We start from the raw sequence: 19,588 nt of genomic DNA, 5'->3' as shown, positions 1-19,588 counted from the left end.
AATATTATATTATATTGTATTGTATTGTATTAATCAACATACATTGAGCACTTTTTTTGAACAATTAGAGTCAAATTTATTTTTACACCTGTATTTTTTTATAGCAGTTTTCACAATGAATATCATTGTAAAGCAGTTTTACAAAGAAGATTGCCTTGGGCAACAATAACAAGAAAAGATTTGTTGTAAGGAAGGAGAGATGAACACTAAATTATATACAGATTTGCTTTTATTTTTAAAAATAAAATTAATTACATTTTTAATTAATTTATTCTTTTTTTTTTCCAAAAGAGTCTATGGATAGATGAAGTAGTCATAATCATCATTTTCTGACCAGATTTCTGATTTTTTTTTTTTTTCATTTCACACCCCCACCCCCCATTTTTTTCAACAGACATTTTCCCACAGATGACGTAGTATCTTTTTGCGGCCCATTGGACCCCAGTATAAAGTCCCCTAATCGAATTGATTCTGCTTTCCTTTAATACTGTTTTGTGGCATTTGGCACTATAAAAGCAATTAAAAGCAGCCAAATTATGTTACCTTCATACAATGACTTTTGGATTAAGTAAGTGATTACATTTTAGTAAATAATATACTGGAATTTATTTTCAAAATATCCCTCTCATATATGGTCACTTATGTTGTTACACACTGTTTGTACTGTACTGTGTGTTGTATTCCAAGTAGCCTGTATGTTGTCCTTACAGGTTACTTTCTGAAGTAGTTTCTTTTTCTTTTTTAACCCAAGATACATTAGTGGAAGAATTTATAGTATTCTACCTTTATAAGATTTTTTTTTTTTTCAATCAAATGCAATTTAGTATTCTGTCAAATCATTTTGTATTAGCAAAATTTCTCTTTGAATCAAATAAAAATGTCATGAACCCTTTTTGCTGATCATTTTCTTTTAGCTTTCTTTCTTTCACGCTTTCTTTTGTTCATCAGAAGTTGTGACATCAGCTCTTTCTCTCTCTCCTCCTCTCCCTCACTAATTAGAGAAGCCCATATCCGTGGAGCTGAGCTGTGGTGCTGGTCCTGTCCATGTGGTTCTGGAGCCTGATCACCCTTTGCTGCTGGAATGCCACCTGGGGGCCAGTGAGTCCCCCCTCAACGTGACCTGGCTGCGGGATGGGGTGCTTCTCTCAGAAAGCCAGACCATCCGGCCTTTGCCCAACGGGTCTCTACTCATCTTGCCCTCTTCCACGGATGGCCAGGCTCCAGTGGGTGTGGAGGGCGGATACAGTTGCCTAAGTACCAGCTCGACAGGAGCGCTGACCAGCCGGGCTCTCACCCTGCATCTCGCCAGTGAGTATAAACACTTTCTACTCTGATTTATGTCCAACACACAGCAGCTGTGGGTCAAAGAGTGATCACAGAACCAGATTCTTTCAAACTTTAGAGGCCAGCCAACGTTCAGGTTTTTGGTTGTGTGTTTCGTTTTTAAATCTGCATCATCTGGAAAGCATCACATTCTAATTACTGTGTATGCATATCTGATGAACATCTAATAAATTATCGATTGTGCTTTTTGAAGAGCCTGAGGAGGGAGAAAGAGATCAGCCTTCAGCTCCTTTATCTCTTTACCTCACTGTTTCTTTTTTTCTTTCTCGTTGTGTTTAAGGCAGCCCACTAGACGATAAAGACCATTTCCTTTAGTCATTATGTATTTCATTGGCCATGACTCTGTGTTCCTTCTTTATTTCTGTTCATTCAATTTTGCTTTATTACTTTTATGTAGGTAGTAATGATGCCTGCCATCTCTGCTGTAGACACTGATGGACACTGCAGTTTTAATGTAAGAGAGAGCGTGTCATGTTAGTCTAACATAAAAAAATTGAAAAAACTGATATAAGAATAGAAAAATAACATGTCATTGTTATTCGTCATAAAGGCCAACAAAAGTAGTTCTTATTTGATTTAAGGTGATTTTTTTTTTTCTTGGTGGTGGGGAAACAGTTGCTTCCCATAATGGTGGGAATCTCATAATTAAAAACTTGATTTTAATTTAGATCATACAAATAACATATTACAGACATTTCTTGAATATTTACTGTAGATCTTTGTCGCAGTATTTGGGAATGAGCCAGACAGAGAGACATGGGATTGGAGAGAGACCATCTCCTCCATTGAGATATCAGTGCAGTGAAGGTCTCTACCAGGGGAGGGATGTGTGTACATGGTTTTGTAATTTACCCTGGTTATCTGTCGTCTGCATGACTGGGATCCTCTGTGCTGCAGCATGTGGAGGTGAGCTGATCTGAGGCACAGTGACTCTCAGTAGCAGCCAGTCACACACTTACAGTTATCATGATAATTATCTTATTCATTATTACTCACTCGGTGGTGACAGTGGTGGGGGAAGGGATCCTCATTAAAACAGTTTTCTATATACTACTTTTTTTTGTTCTCATAAGGCTTTTTCTCTCAGTGGCAGAATATTTCTCATTATTCTTGAAATGCTTTGTTATTTCAGATGCTCACACTTACACATAACCATGCTGCTGGTGTGTGCTCCAGTAAATCTCCTATGTTTTTTTTTTTTTTTTGGAGAGTGTGTTTGCTTTAGACCGCATGCTGTGTACAAGTCAAAAATATCTGGTGTTAATGTTTAACAGGTCTCAGCTGAGCAGGCTGCACTGCCTGCGGAGCTGTTATGTACGCCGATGTTTTTCATGGGTGAGCTTGTTTAGGAACTTTTTTAGATTTGAAAATTGATGCCTGCTCCTCTGGGTGACCATAAATTTCAGAGAAGTTTCAATATTCAGTAATCCCTTGAAATATTGTTGGTCCATTATAACTCTTAAAGGTATGCAATACATCATCTACGATAATATTGTAATTGATGCTTAAACGATATGCGATTTGACATTATCAAATATATTGCAAAAACACAGCCAAAGAGTGCATGCATACACTGTGAGATGTAGGTTAGACTACTGCACAAGCACATTTAGAGTTTACGCTTTCTCTGCATGAATTAGTCTGTTAAAATACTTTTAGAATTCCCCCAAAATTCAAGATAAGATGGCAAAAATGCCCCTGTATGATTTATATTTGTCATCTGATTTAGTCAGTATCACATGAAGATTGCAAATGTGATATTGATTTGACATACACAATTAAGTTAATATTAAGTGATTTACATTTTAGACACAACAGTTCTTAGATTCAAACAAAGCCACAGCAGAGCTGTTTTGCGTCTCTGAGCAAAACACGGCGTTGTTTTGAAACGGTTGAATGAATGACTCAATGACTCACTCATGCAGTGATTTGACACCACCTACTGCCAATTTTAGGTTTATATTTAAAGTATATTACCCCCCCCCCCCCCCCCCAAAAAAAAATAATTTCAAATATAGTATTCAACATTTTGTTTTAAATACATCAAAACATTGTTTATGCATTTGCAACTGCAGGTTAACTGCATTCATGTCCTGCATTAAACTGTCTGTGTAAATCCATCTAAATGCCAGATTCTGTGCCACCTCTGCATTGCAAACACAAATTTTGTTGATACTGATTTCATTTGATTGCTAACAACCCTGTAGTGTCTTGCTATTTGAATTTGATTAAATTTAATAATTTCCCACAAAAGATGATGCATACATTTAATTAGGTCAGAAAAAATTGGCCGTATAAAGGTAAAAATATCCATAAAACGTAAAAAATATTACTCCTTCAATCTAACCACTGCACAGAATATGAAGAATATCAAAATCTTTGGGAGTCAGCTGTCCACAGCAATCCTAGCACAATAACATGCTCAGAAAAAAATAATGCAAACTGAAACAAGCTGTTACCAAAATTTTAACTCTGGTTATGTATTTGGTACTTGGTTGAATATTGGAGTATCCTCTCATTTGTTCTTGTGTGTGTGTGAGTTGTTCAGTGTACTGTGGGGTTATGAGCAGTGTGAGTCTAGCAGATGTAGCAGATCAAAGTGAGAGAATTTTCAAAGCTCTGAGGCCCCGGAGCAGAGGTCAGGGGCCCCGCTCGCCTTCCTCTACTCCCACCATGTGGATACGTTCTTATTCCATGAAAAGTTAATGTGATGGATTCACTGATTACCTTTTTTGATTACATGTTGCTTTCTTCTTCTTTTCTCTCTGCCTCATTCTCTTGCTCTCTCTGTCTTTCTTAGGCTTGTCCCGTTTTCTTCAGGATCCTGAACCTCAGGTTGTGCCAGTAGGTGGCACTGCCCGGTTTGAGTGCTATGTAGATGGCTTGCCCACCCCAAGTATCACCTGGGAGAAGGACCAGGCACCCCTACCTGCACCCACACAACCTCTAGAACCATCCAGGTAAGTTATCTTGGCGTGAGCTTTGTCATGTGTGATTCCCTTTTTGTCATGCTTTATTCATATATGACATTGTTTGCAAAGAGCAAGTGCGAAGCTAGTCCAAAATGGGAACTAACTTTATTTGAAAGACAAACATATTATTAATTATACATGCACTACTGTTCAGACATTTGGGGTAGGTAAGATTTATTTATTTATTTTAATGTTTGTGAAAGTTTCTTATGTTGTATTTATTTGATCAAAATACAGTAGAAATATTGTGAAATATTTTTACAATTTATAACAGCTGCTATCTATTTTAATGTTTTTTAAAGTGCAAATTATTCCTGTGATGGCAAAGCTGAATTTTAACCAAATATGCAGTTTGATGCTCAAGAAACGTCTCGGTTACGTATGGTAACCCTCGTTCCCTGAAGGAGGGAATGGAGACGCCACGTCGGTGACCGACGAAAATGGGATATCACTTCAATAGACCAATCTACTTCGAGTGTAAACTAAACGAGCCAATGCACATTGGCATGCAATTATTGCATCCAGCTGCCGCTGATCACAGCGTGAGTATAAGAAGGCAGCACGGGCAGGTGCAATGCATACCAGCTTTTCGCTGAGGAGCCGAGCCAGAGACCCGGCAGCTCAGCGGCGGTACAGCAACCATGGCGACGGGACGTGGGGACCTGGGAGTCAGCCGGCCCAAACTCTAGGCACGAATCGTCGACCGAAAATGCGTGCAGGTCCCCCTACCCTCTTGATGGAGGCCAGTGCAAGCAGGAGCAGAGTTTTCAATGAAAGAAACTTTGGCTCGACTGAATGCAAAGGCTCGAATGGGGCCTGCTGTAGTGATTTCAGCACCAGAGTCAGGTCCCAAGAGGGTATGGAGGGGGGCCGGGAAGGATTTAACCTCCTGGCCCCTCTAAGGAACCTGATGACGAGGTCATGCTTACCTAAAGACTTCCCACTCACTCATTCAACGCACAAAGCACTAGCGGCAACCTGGACTTTGAGGGTGGAGGGAGACAGCCTTCGCTCCAGCCCTTGCTGCAGAAAGGAAAGCACAACCACAATCAGGCATCTTCAGGGTTTTTCTTGGCGAGAAGAACACCACTCGACGAACAGGTTCCACTTCAAGGCATAAGCGTGTCTCGTGCTCTTGCCGAAGTGATGGTGTTCGCTACCTCCTGGGGCAGGTCACCTAGAACCTCCGCGTCCCGTCCAGGGACCAGACATGGAGTTTCCAAAGGTCTGGACGCGGGTGCCAAATGGTGGCCCGTCTCTGAGTCAGTAGATCCTTCCTCAGAGGAATCGGCCAAGGAGGGGCTGTCGCGAGGAGCACTAGTTCGGGGGAACCAGGTCCGCGTGGGCCAATACGGCACCACTAGCAAGACTTGCTCCTCGTCCTCCCGGACTTTGCACAGTGTCTGTGCAAGAAGGCTCACTGGGGGAAACGCATACTTGCGTAGGCCCCGCGGCCAGCTGTGTGCCAGTGCATCCCCGCCGAGAGTTCCCTCAGTCAGGGAGTAGAACAACTGGCAGTGAGCGGTCTCTGGAGAAGCAAACAGGTCTACCTGAGCGGCTCCGAACCGTCTCCAAATCAGCTGGACCGTCAGGGGATGGAGTCGCCATTCTCCCGGCAGCATTGCTCGAGACAGCTCGTCGGCTGTACGGTTGAGCAGGCCTGGAATGTGAACGGCACGATGTGACCTCAGAACCTTCTGACTCCAAAGGAGGAGGTGGCGGGCGAGTTGTGACATGCGACGGGAGCGCAGACCACCTTGTCGGTTGATGTACGCAACGGTCGCCGTGTTGTCCGTTCGGACCAGCACATGCTTGCCTCGTAAGTGACCTTTGAGACGGTTCAAGGCAAGGTGCACTGCTAACAACTCTAGGCAATTGATGTGCCACTGCAGCTGCGGGCCCGTCCAAACCCCTGAGACTGCATGCCCGTTGTACGTGGCCCCCCAGCCGGTGGTGGAGGCATCCGTGTAAACCACAGCATGCCTGGAGATCTGCTCTAGGGGCACCCCTGCCCTGAGGAACGCAAGATCTGACCACGGGGTGAGGGTTTGGCGACAGGCCGGTGTAACTTGGACCCGGTGAGTGCCGCGCTTCCACGCCCACCTCGGGACTCGGCCATAAAGCCAGTGCTGGAGCGGTCTCATATGTAACAGGCCGAGCGGTGTAAGTGCCGCTGCGGCCGCCATATGCCCCAGGAGCCTCTGAAAGAGTTTCAGTGGGGGCGCTGTCCTGCTCTTGAATGTATTCAAGCAGGCTAGCACCGACCGCGCATGTTCCTCTGTGAGGCGTGCTGTCTGTTCGACCGAATCCAACTCCATACCAAGAAAAGAGATCCTCTGCCTTGGCAAGAGTTTGCTCTTTTCCCAGTTGACCCGAAGGCCCAACAGGCTGATGTGGCGGAGCACCAGGTCCCTGTGCTCGCACAACTGATCCCGAGATTGTGCTTGTATCAGATAGCTGAGAACGTGAACACCCTGCTCTCTGAGGGGAACAAGAGCCGCCTCCGTGACTTTCGTGAAGACACGGGGAGACAGGGACAGCCCGAAGGGCAGGACCTTGTACTGATATGCCCGTCCTTCGAACGCAAACCGCAGAAAAGGTCTGTGGCGCGGAAGGATCGACACATGAAAGTACGCATCCTTCAGGTCGATCGCTGCAAACCAATCTCGGGGACGGACGCACCCAAAGATGCGTTTCTGCGTCAACATCTTGAATGGTAGCCGATGAAGGGCCCGGTTCAAAACTCGCAGATCCAAGATCGGTCGTAACCCACCGCCTTTCTTGGGTACAATGAAGTAGGGGCTGTAAAACCCTGTCCTCATATCGGCTGGAGGGACCGGCTCTATCGCTTAGAAACCGTACAAGCGGGACCAGTGGAACCACAGCCGTACCCGCAGTGGGGCAGCGAGGTGGAAACACAGGGACCCATCTCGGGCGGCTTGTGAGCAGGCCTGAGTGTGGTGCGAGTGTGGGGTGCAGGGCTCACCTGGTTCCACGGGTTGGCAGAGGGTGCGTGAGTAGGGCCTTTGTTGACGCTCTCGAACAGAGGGAATGGAGACGCCACGTCGGTGACCGACGAAAATGGGATATCACTTCAATAGACCAATCTACTTCGAGTGTAAACTAAACGAGCCAATGCACATTGGCATGCAATTATTGCATCCAGCTGCCGCTGATCACAGCGTGAGTATAAGAAGGCAGCAGGTGCAATGCATACCAGCTTTTCACTGAGGAGCCGAGCCAGAGACCCGGCAGCTCAGCGGCGGTACAGCAACCATGGCGACGGGACGTGGGGACCTGGGAGTCAGCCGGCCCAAACTCTAGGCACGAATCGTCGACCGAAAATGCGTGCAGGTCCCCTACCCTCTTGATGGAGGCCAGTGCAAGCAGGAGCAGAGTTTTCAATGAAAGAAACTTTGGCTCGACTGAATGCAAAGGCTCGAATGGGGCCTGCTGTAGTGATTTCAGCACCAGAGTCAGGTCCCAAGAGGGTATGGAGGGGGGCCGGGAAGGATTTAACCTCCTGGCCCCTCTAAGGAACCTGATGACGAGGTCATTCTTACCTAAAGACTTCCCATTCACGGGGTCATGGTACGCAGCAATAGCGGCAACCTGGACTTTGAGGGTGGAGGGAGACAGCCTTCGCTCCAGCCCTTGCTGCAGAAAGGAAAGCACAACCACAATCAGGCATCTTCGGGGGTCTTCTCAGCGAGAAGAACACCACTCGACGAACAGGTTCCACTTCAAGGCATAAGCGTGTCTCGTGCTCTTGCCGAAGTGATGGTGTTCGCTACCTCCTGGGGCAGGTCACCTAGAACCTCCGCGTCCCACCCAGGGACCAGACATGGAGTTTCCAAAGGTCTGGACGCGGGTGCCAAATGGTGGCCCGTCTCTGAGTCAGTAGATCCTTCCTCAGAGGAATCGGCCAAGGAGGGGCTGTCGCGAGGAGCACTAGTTCGGGGGAACCAGGTCCGCGTGGGCCAATACGGCACCACTAGCAAGACTTGCTCCTCGTCCTCCCGGACTTTGCACAGTGTCTGTGCAAGAAGGCTCACTGGGCGAAACGCATACTTGCGTAGGCCCCGCGGCCAGCTGTGTGCCAGTGCATCCCTGCCGAGAGTTCCCTCAGTCAGGGAGTAGAACAACTGGCAGTGAGCGGTCTCTGGAGAAGCAAACAGGTCTACCTGAGCGTCTCCGAACCGTCTCCAAATCAGCTGGACCGTCAGGGGATGGAGTCGCCATTCTCCCGGCAGCATTGCTCGAGACAGCTCGTCGGCTGTACGGTTGAGCAGGCCTGGAATGTGAACGGCACGAAGTGACCTCAGAACCTTCTGACTCCAAAGGAGGAGGTGGCGGGCGAGTTGTGACATGCGACGGGAGCGCAGACCACCTTGTCGGTTGATGTACGCAACGGTCGCCGTGTTGTCCGTTCGGACCAGCACATGCTTGCCTCGTAAGTGACCTTTGAGACGGTTCAAGGCAAGGTGCACTGCTAACAACTCTAGGCAATTGATGTGCCACTGCAGCTGCGGGCCCGTCCAAACCCCTGAGACTGCATGCCCGTTGTACGTGGCCCCCCAGCCGGTGGTGGAGGCATCCGTGTAAACCACAGCATGCCTGGAGATCTGCTCTAGGGGCACCCCTGCCCTGAGGAACGCAAGATCTGACCACGGGGTGAGGGTTTGGCGACAGGCCGGTGTAACTTGGACCCGGTGAGTGCCGCGCTTCCACGCCCACCTCGGGACTCGGCCATAAAGCCAGTGCTGGAGCGGTCTCATATGTAACAGGCCGAGCGGTGTAAGTGCCGCTGCGGCCACCATATGCCCCAGGAGCCTCTGAAAGAGTTTCAGTGGGGGCGCTGTCCTGCTCTTGAATGTATTCAAGCAGGCTAGCACCGACCGCGCATGTTCCCTCTGTGAGGCGTGCTGTCTGTTCGACCGAATCCAACTCCATACCAAGAAAAGAGATCCTCTGCCTTGGCAAGAGTTTGCTCTTTTCCCAGTTGACCCGAAGGCCCAACAGGCTGAGGTGCCGGAGCACCAGGTCCCTGTGCTCGCACAACTGATCCCGAGATTGTGCTAGTATCAGTCAATCGTCTAGATAGTTGAGAATATGAACACCCTGCTCTCTGAGGGGAACAAGAGCCGCCTCCGTGACTTACGTGAAGACACGGGGAGACAGGGACAGCCCGAAGGGCAGGACCTTGTACTGATATGCCCATCCTTCGAACGCAAACCGCAGAAAAGGTCTGTGGCGCGGAAGGATCGACACATGAAAGTACGCATCCTTCAGGTCGATCGCTGCAAACCAATCTCGGGGACGGACGCACCCAAAGATGCGTTTCTACGTCAACATCTTGAACGATAGCCGATGAAGGGCCCGGTTCAAAACTCGCAGATCCAAGATCGGTCGTAACCCACCGCCTTTCTTGGGTACAATGAAGTAGGGGCTGTAAAACCCTGTCCTCATATCGGCTGGAGGGACCGGCTCTATCGCTTAGAAACCGTACAAGCGGGACCAGTGGAACCACAGCCGTACCCGCAGTGGGGCAGCGAGGTGGAACACAGGGACCCATCTCGGGCGGCTTGTGAGCAGGCCTGAGTGTGGTGCGAGTGTGGGGTGCAGGGCTCACCTGGTTCCACGGGTTGGCAGAGGGTGCGTGAGTAGGGCCTTTGTTGACGCTCTCGAACCGCCCGCTGCTGCCATCTGGCGAAGGAGGAGGATGAGTGAGGTCCGGTGTTTGGCCGTCCGCAACTCTCCGTGCCCTCCTGGGACCCAGAGATAAGGGAAAATGCTCTTTTGTTGAGAATTTGGGTACCGTCGGCCGCGAGGCCAACGGCGGGAAAAAATGAAACAAAAGATTCTCCACCCGGCCCTCCTCCGGGGGAGGGAGTGGTGCGTTCACCATCTCCCGAAGAGCAGATCCCTCCATCTCTGGGTCGCCTGTCTCAGGGCCGCTTGCTCTTGCGTTTAACACCAGGTTTGGCGGGGGCCTGGACAGGCGGGGCGGCTCTCCCACGCCCGGCTCCACGACGCTGCTTTGCTGGAGGCTGCTGCGGCTGCGGCGCAGGAGCGGGGGCGGACGCAGGGGCCCGCCCTCGGCAACGAGCAGACTGGGGTGTTGCGGCCGGCGGACAGGTGGAGGCAGAGCTGCCCGCCGGGGCAGGATGTCTCGGATCGCCTCCGTCTGCTTCTGGGAGGGCCGAGAACTGCTGGGCAAAGCTCTCAACCGCGTCGCCGAAGAGGCCGGTCTGGGACACAGGGGCATTGAGGAACCGGACCTTGTCGGTGTCCCTCATGTCTGCCAGACACAGCCAGAGATGGCGCTCCTGGACCACAAGCGTGGACATCGCACGACCCAGGGAACTCGCAGTGACCTTCGTCGCTCGGAGCGCGAGGTCAGTGGCGGTTCGAAGCTCTTTCAGAACTTCTGGATCGTGACCACCCTCGTGCAGGTCCTTCAGTGCCTTAGCCATGGCGTGTAAGGCGGAAGCAGCTTCCCTGCAAGCCGCATAGGCACTGCCAGTCAGACCAGACGAGTGCCTACAGGACCGGGAAGGAAGCACCGGGTCTCCACGCCAGGAGGAGGCGGACTTAGGACACAATTGCATCGCTACCGCCCGCTCCACTGAAGGGATTCCCGAATACCCCTTCGCTGCACCGCCATCAAGGGTGGTGAGGGAGGAGGAGCCCATTGGCCGGTTTCTGGCAGTAAAAGGTGCCGTCCACGACTTGGTGGGCTCATCATGCACTTCCGGGAAGAAAGGCACTGGGGCGGGGCGCTGAGAACCAGCGCGTGGCACCCCGAGATACCAATCATCCAGCCTCGATGGCTCGGGACGCGGTGGAGGATTCCACTCGAGCCCTACCATCTCGGCGGCCCGGGAAAGCATAGCTGCCATTTCGGGATCCGACTCAGGCTTTGCCACCGTGCCTGAGGGCGGCAGCGCAGCCGAATCTTCATCCGACAGCTCTCCCTCCGATGCTGAGATCGACATCCGGTCGGGGGGAGGCCCACTGGATACCGCTGGTACGCTCCTTGAAGAGGGCCCAGCGCGTTCCGTGGGTTGCTCCACTGGATCAGAGGTGCAAGAGGACCGGTGGTCCCCAGAGGGTTGGTTCCCTGCGGGGTTTGCCACCACTGTAACCCTCAAACCGCCCGTGCTACTGCCGGAAGTGGTTCTCGTCTGTCGGCCGCCAGAACGAGCCCCAGATCGCGGCAGCGGGACTCCGCCCCCCTGAAGGTAGCGGAGCCTGGCTCGCAGCTCTGAGACGGTCATCTTCCCGCAGTGAGAACATGACTCGTCCACGAAAGCCACCTCAGCGTGCTTAACGCCCAGACACGTGAGGCAGCGATCGTGACCATAACCCGGTGCCAGGTAACGACCGCATCCAGAAACGCACGGGTGAAACGGCATCCTTATAAGGACGATCCGTCGTCTTTATAAAGACGCACCCGTGGAGCTCTTTTAGAAGAAATTCGCTCTCAGGAAATGCTCTTTTGGTGCTGAGGCGCACAGGGGAGCTGGCCGCTTGCAACACGACAGGGGGTAGTGCAGCCTGAAGTGTGCAATCCACTCGACGCTGGAACGACCGCCGCTGAAACGCCGTCTCGCCAACACAGAAAGCTTCCCAGAGCATGCTGAACTCGCAGTTCACGTCGACAGTTGAGGTAAGCAGAATGATACTCTCGCTCGGCTTCGAAGCAAAAAGCTGGTATGCATTGCACCTGCTGCCTTCTTATACTCACGCTGTGATCAGCGGCAGCTGGATGCAATAATTGCATGCCAATGTGCATTGGCTCATTTAGTTTACACTCGAAGTAGATTGGTCTATCGAAGTGATATCCCATTTTCGTCGGTCACCGACGTGGCGTCAAGAGTGACCGACTGAAAGGGAACTTTTATCATGATCAATACTAGAAACGGTTGTTCTACTAAATATTTTTGTGGAAACCAAGATGCATTTTTCAGGTTACTTCAATGTATAGAAAATTCAAAACAACAGCATTTATTTGAAATACTAATTTATTCTTCTTCTTTTTTTAACCAAGTAAAAGTTAATCATATTTTTAATTGTGTCAAAAAAACTCAAAATCTTTCATTTACAAAATGTTTTTTGCAGAAGTTGTAACAAACATTGTAACAATCACAGATGTGTCCGTTGCGCATATGGATTCATTGGCAATTCAAATGAGTACCAGTAATAAAAACTGGTCTTAATAAGCGAGTTTGAAGCAGTCTGATCCACATATTCATGTTTTAAGAACAAATCGAAAAGCATCTTTGGTAATCTGGAATTCAGTTTCACTTGCAATGTAGACTGTGTAACTTGGACAGTCAGGGAGATACTAACAGTAACAGTGGTAGTTGCATTGCTGTCTATGCAGGGTCAGAAAGCTCTCAGATTTCAGCAAAAATATCTTAATTTGTGTTCCAAAGATGAACAAAGGTCTTACGGGTTTTGGAACGACATGAAGGAGAGTAACTAATGACAGAAATTTCATTTTTGGGTGATTATGCAAAAGTAATTATGCACAACACTTACAAAATTACCAGGTACTTTTGTAGTGCTGTAACTGAAAGGCATTACTGATATACCAGTACTTGGATTCATTTAAACTCAACTCATTTAAGCTGCCCAGCTCTTCCAATTATATGTCTTATCAGGAGAATTCTTATGGCGTGCCTAATGGTGAAAACTCATTAGACATAATAAGACTATCCATAGAGTCTGTGGATAGTATCCTGATGTAGCATCAGTTGGCCACCTCTCCTGATGACATAGTAAATTATAAGTAATGGTACATTTTCACACATTTCATTTTTTTTTAAATTCACATTAGTAATGTTTTCACATACAAATGTATATTTATTACAGCATCCTTTAATATAATAGACTGATATCATAATATCACTATCAATCAGTTTATATAATTATATCAATATCAAAGTATGTGTTTCATCTAGACATTCTTTCATTTAGGTTTTTAGTTATACACTTTAGTCATTTATTTTAATACATTTGACTGTCATTTTATCCAGTAGATTAAAAAATAATCTATTGAATAAATATTTGCTATGCCTATAGATTTTTTGAAGAACTCATTTGAATATTTTGCGTGTTTAAAAAGAATTCAAATTACAAATTGTTTGAAACAAGGTAGCCAAAAACAGTGAATGCATGTTACATTATTGCCAGTTCCTCTCATAGGGTAATCACAGTTGCTTACCATTTCCCAAGTGTGTGGATATTACAGTAGCTTTGCAATTTGTCAATATAGAGCAGGAGAGACTGCACATGACAGGAGCCAATCAATGACTCTGTGTACAAGAGGCCCATCAGAGGTCAAAGAGTTGGGCATGGGCCCCATCAAAGAGGTGGACATCACAGGGAGGGAGGAAGAGGGCAGGGAACTGTTGCATCAAATGAAGTCCGGGTCATCGGTTTAAAGTATGTCATGTCATGTGATAAAAAGAGGGCTTACTATAGCAGAGGCTGCCAAATTTCTGTAACTCACTCACCCTAGCTGAAAAGGTCAGCTACAGAATCGGTAAGAAATCTGAAAGTTTTTTTTGTTTTGTTTTTTGGTTAAGAAAACCTCTTGCTAGCTATGCAGCACAGTAATCATGTAAAGTATTGACCAGATTGGCACAAAACCTTGTTATGGTGTTATATAACATTTGATAACACTGGAAAGATATTTACATGCATTATGGATAGATAGAAATTTGTTAGCTCTAAGATTTTTCCTAATTAGTTTTTTCCTTCAATCGTTAAACCAAATGTTCTTATTCCATATCACAGGAATCTTATGTTTTGAAATGGTTATGTATAAAGACAGATTTGCAAACTCCAATAAAAAAATAAAAAATAAAAAATGATGGGTTTCCAATGAACTAGTTGAAAATTTAGCATTTACTTTGTATCAAAGTTATAGAACAAATTGTAAAGAAATGCACTGTTAAATAATAGTTGTAAAATGTCCATGGCATGTAAAGATTGATGCAAAGAAAAAAATGCATTAAATTACATTTATAAATATAAATATCATTTAAGCATAAATATCATACATGCATCCCAAACATTTCAATGAATCTTGTTCATTCACTTATAGCAATAATGTTTAATTTCATTTTGCTGGATGTAGCTAGGTTTGCTGAATATACTGTCTAGATAGCATTGCATGTTACTTTGCAACTTTGAGTTTACAAGTACATTATATAATCATTTGCTCATGTAATTTGTCTCACTATATTGTCTGGTCTCTTGCATGTGGAGATGTTGGTGGAAGGTTAAGAAAAAGAGCTTCTAGAATTGAATTCCCTTTTTTGTATGTTAAATTATATTTAATATATATGGTCCTAATATAGCCTTGCTTTATAGTACATTATGTTGAGTTCTGATTTTGTTTTTGCATATGGCTGCCTGCGAGGTCTAGGATATTTTTCATTTGCCAAACTCTGATTTGATTTTATTCTCAGTCTCTCTTTGTTGATTCTCTTTTTTTCTCTCTTGCACAGCCATATGCTTGAACTGGAGAGTGAAAGTGTCCTTTTTTGTTTTATAATAAGACCATAACAAAAACAACTTTCTCTCACTCTCACATACACATCTAAGCACACACATAAAACACTTGCACATACAGAGCTGTAGGTGTGTAGCATAAAGCACATATATAATTATAGTCTTTTTTAGACACTGTGAATGGAGTTTTTTTAAATCATTCTTTGGTCTCTTTTGCCACATGCCACATATATCATATAATATTATTAGGACTCATTAACACAGTTAATTGTGTCTGTTTTGCCTTGTACATAAATGCAATTTATCAAAGGCTGTCTTTTTTTTTTTTTTTTTTTTTACAAAAAATAGTACAAAAATATATATTTTTTAAACCTACTGTTAGTTAATGCTTAGGAAAATGTGCAAAGTGAAAAGTAAAGACATTTGAAATGTCAAATAAGGACATAATTTTATGAAAATGTCTCCTGATTGCATCATTTAGAGATTTCATCATCCGCTGTCAATTTCTGTTGAGGAATCCACTGAGAAATAGATATATTTCTCTGCATATGGCAGCAGCTGTGTAATGATGTACATCAGATTTCATCAAATTGAGTTTTGAGTTGAATATGTATAAAAATATAAAATAAAACATGGATAATGGAATAATGAACAGGAAGTCAGAGGGGGGAGACAGAGGGGGACTGGATTAAAACATGACCCAAGCTGAACCTGAACCCAAATCCAGGTCCCAACAAACACTTTCCTCTTTGCCACTGCTTCAACCAAGTATAAATCTCTGCAGTAGGCTAGTGGCCATTGCCTAATCAATTAAGGGCATTTCCTAATGTGTGCACGTTTTTCATCTACTTTACCCAGTTTGCTCTAAATCACTGGGGGCTAGGTTTAGGGGTGGATGTCATGATTTTATCCAGACTGGTATTAATACAGTCTGGTTATAAACACCCACTGATTGAGAAACACCCAAGGGAGACTCCCTTCTAAACTGGTGTATGAAAAGTTTGGGTGGAGCTTTTTCATGTAGTTCTTTCGTTCATAATACTAGTTTATAAAAGCTAAAAAAAAAAAAAATATTACACTGCTGTTCAAAAGTTTGGGGTCAGTGCAACTCTGATTTTGAACTTAATATTTTTATTTAGTAAAGATATGTTAAATCGATCAAAAGTGACAAAAAGACTTGTTACAAAATATATATATTTTTAATTTCAAATAAATGCTGTTTTTAAACCTTCCATTCATCAGTGAATCCTAAAATAAACGATCATGGTTTCTAAAAAATATTAATCAGAACAACTGTTTTCAGTAAGATAATATTGATCAGAATTGATACATAGGCTATATAATAAATAATAAAGAGATAATAATAAGAAATATTACACCAAATTAGCATATGTGAATGATTTCTGAACGATCATGTGACCCTGATGGCTTTGCCAATTCAGCTTTGCCATCACAGAAATAAATGATGATTTAAAATATACACAAATAGAAAAGTTATTTTGAATTGTAATATGATTTCACAATATTGCTGGTTATTTTGATCGAATAACTGCATCTGTGGTAAACATTAGAGACTTTTTTCAAAAACATTTAAAATCTTACTGACCCTTAACTTTTGAACAGTAGTGTATATACATGTTTTAATTAAAAAAACTTTTACATTCTGCTGCGGACTTTGAATGACCCTCTTCGACACGGACAGCTAGCCAGATGTTTACCCTTACCCATCTGTTTACCACTTTCAAGCATTAGAAATTAGTGCATCTTCACATGAAGTCTCTGACCTCTTACAGAGTGGAAATACAAATGAGATCCAACTTAAAAAGCGAGACAGACTGTTTGAAAACGTGCCTCAGAGATTGTTCCCTGTCTGCTTCAGATGCTTCCTTTTGTATTGTATTCACAGCCCCTCTCCATATTAATGAGAACACACTTGCACATTAGCCGTGCTGTCGTGTTCTGGCGGCTGCTGCAGTCACTCTCTCATTTACATCCCGAGCGCAGCTGAGGCGTTGCCGTGCTGCTGGAGGTGTAGCTCTGGTGTGGATGTGTCCTCAGCTGAACTCTGAGCACCAATGAATTCTATAAGCGAGTCACATACAGCCGATTTTAACCCGCTCACACTCACAGATTTCACACAGCCTTGGTCTTTGTGGCCTTTCTGCCAGAGTGTCTTGCTCTTGGGGATGAGTTTAAAAGATTAATGGTGTATAATATCTGTCCTGAATGGAAAAGGGGATTTGAAAGTGGTCTCTGGGGGAAGAGAAGATGACTATGGAATGAATATTAGGGCTGCAACCTGACCTCGCCACCACAAACAGAGAGAGAAAGAGCAGGTGAAAGAGAGGAATTGACTTTTGAAGATACATGATGCCATCTTGGTTTGTTCTTTTACATCTGTAGACTAAACTCTCATCTCTGCTTCTTTTTTTCTGCCATTTTTTCCTCCCCCGCTATGTTTTTTTTCTGCAGTATGGTTCATATTTATGTGTAGTGCCTGTTTATATGTTGCTCTGTGTTGACTAATGCTTAGCGCCAGAATATATAGCAGATTGCTCGCCTCCAAAGGCTTAAAAGTAGCTTCAGTTTAGAAGAGCAACAAACACACACACACACACACATTGATGCTAATCTCTTTCTCTCTCACACAGGTATATATCTCTTCCTAATGGGGTGCTGCAGATTTTAGGGGTCACTAAAGAAGACGAAGGCTTGTACCGCTGCTTGGCCTTCAACTCTGCCCGCACGCGCTTCAGCCAAGATGCTTCTCTCACAGTTAGCCCAGGTATACCACAAAGACCTGTTCCCAGTTACCCCATTATAGACACCCTTTGATTTTTCACAATACGTCACATATACTGTACTCCTAAGTTCAATTCACCTCATCTCTTTGACTTGCAAAGTAATGGCCTTATGGAGGTTTTGAAGTCAGTCATTGCATTCTGGGAAAATTCATTATTCATTAAAAGTGCTATCATGTTAGTTATATCTATGTTGGTTTTTTTAGTTTTTTTTCCCATCGCATTTTCTCTGAGCCTTGGAATTAAATGGTCTATTTTGCTATCTAAGTGCACTGTATGAAAAAAAAAAAATCTATAGAAAAATGGATAATGTCCTGGTAGAAAATTGCCAGTACCCTTTTCAGTTAAGTTTACAGACATTTCCTTCAACCATTAAACACAACACAGTGCTATGCATAATTCAAAACACCTGTGAAATCAATGCCTTCATATTAACGCAGTACATTGGACCATATTTTGTATGAACTTTTCTTAGAGTGTAGCCTTTTTGTATGTGAAATTAATTTTGCTGCTTTGCCAGTGTTGTTTTGAACCGTCTCGTCCTTCACTAACAGTCTCTTTGCACAGGCTGCATTACACTATGACAGGTTCAAATCAGTTTGTGCTGAAATATGACATACAAACTGTTAATATCAGCTTGCAGTGTGGCACTGACATTTTATTTGTATCATTAGTTCTACTGTTTACCAATGATAATATCTTTTCTATTACCCCCCTGATACACTTGGTTGATGTCACACATCACAGTTTCTGGGTCCTCACACATACTCTTATGTACACTCACAATATGCTGTAATCTTACCAAAATATCATGATTTAAATCTTCATCTCCATACTGATATCTCTGATGGCCAGACAGTGATTCATCTTTTCTGAACTATTAAAATATTGGTGTCTGGGATGCCTTGAGCCCACAGTAGGGCTGAAGGTTAATCGAAATCAAACCCGAAATCGTGATTTGGCTTGATACGATTATTGAATCGCAAAGGCTGCGATTTTTCATTAAATAAATATATGCACAGCGTCAGTAGTAAATGCTGCTCATCTCTGCAAGTGCTGTGTCGCTAATAACATGCATCTGAAGAACAACTCGCCAAACATCCTTCTGAACTTAATAAGAATTATTTATAAACCTGTTCTCCAACAAAAGAGAACATTTTATAACATGATTTTACTCCACAACATCAATCAGGTGTTTGAAATAACTTTGTTTTCTGATCTGATGTGGCATTTATTTTCTTATCTGTGGCTTCTCGTCTGATGTGGCTTATTATGGCATATTTTGTGTTTGAGCCCATTCAGTAGTGAAATGTAAAGGGTGTGCATTATACTTGACATGTACATGAACATTTTACAGTTGGCTTTATGACTAAGTGATTCTTTTCAAATGCTGTTGAGCTTTAAATGATGGTATATTTTGTGTTAAACCTTCCCTTTCTGAAATAAAAAAAAACATCATTACAAAATATTTGACAACATTATATTCTATTGAATATCAAAATATAAAAGGTGTGCATTATAGCTGACACCTACACAAACATTTTACAGTTGGTTTTATGACTGTTAGTCTCTTTAAATGCGATTGAGCTTTAAATTATGGCATATTTTGTGTTTGAGCCCATTCAGTGGTGAAATGCTTAAACTGTCAGAGCATATGTAAATATTATGTATTTCACTACTGAATGGGCTCAAACACAAAATATGCTGTCATTTAAAGCTCAGTAGTATTTAAGGAGAATGATACAACCTACTGTGAAGTGTTCATGAAGGTGTCAACTATAATGCACAACTTTTAGATTTTTGATATTTATTATAATAACAATATTTACATATGCTCTGACAGTTTATTTTAATAAATATCAGAAATCTAAAAGGTGTGCATTATAGTTGACACCTTCACGAACACTTTACTGTTGGTTGTGTGACTATAAGTCATTCTTTTCA

At 44.3% G+C, this 19,588-nt stretch overlaps 1 protein-coding gene across 1 annotated transcript in view; it reads left to right on the top strand.

Annotated features, from left to right (window-relative positions):
- The window catches only part of LOC109079510 (immunoglobulin superfamily DCC subclass member 4-like), a 73,117-nt gene that overhangs the window by 21,055 nt on the left and 32,474 nt on the right, over window positions 1-19,588 (top strand). Inside the window, exons 2-4 of the mRNA XM_042760099.1 lie at window positions 1,000-1,308; window positions 4,145-4,304; window positions 17,495-17,628. Of these exons, the coding sequence (XP_042616033.1) occupies window positions 1,000-1,308; window positions 4,145-4,304; window positions 17,495-17,628 (603 nt within the window). The remainder of the gene's footprint in view (window positions 1-999; window positions 1,309-4,144; window positions 4,305-17,494; window positions 17,629-19,588) is intronic.

This window comes from Cyprinus carpio, chromosome A7 (assembly GCF_018340385.1).
Source record: "Cyprinus carpio isolate SPL01 chromosome A7, ASM1834038v1, whole genome shotgun sequence".
NCBI classification, from domain to species: Eukaryota; Metazoa; Chordata; class Actinopteri; order Cypriniformes; family Cyprinidae; genus Cyprinus; species Cyprinus carpio.
Note: the sequence above shows the minus strand (reverse complement) of the source record. Positions and strands in the feature narration are given on the sequence as shown.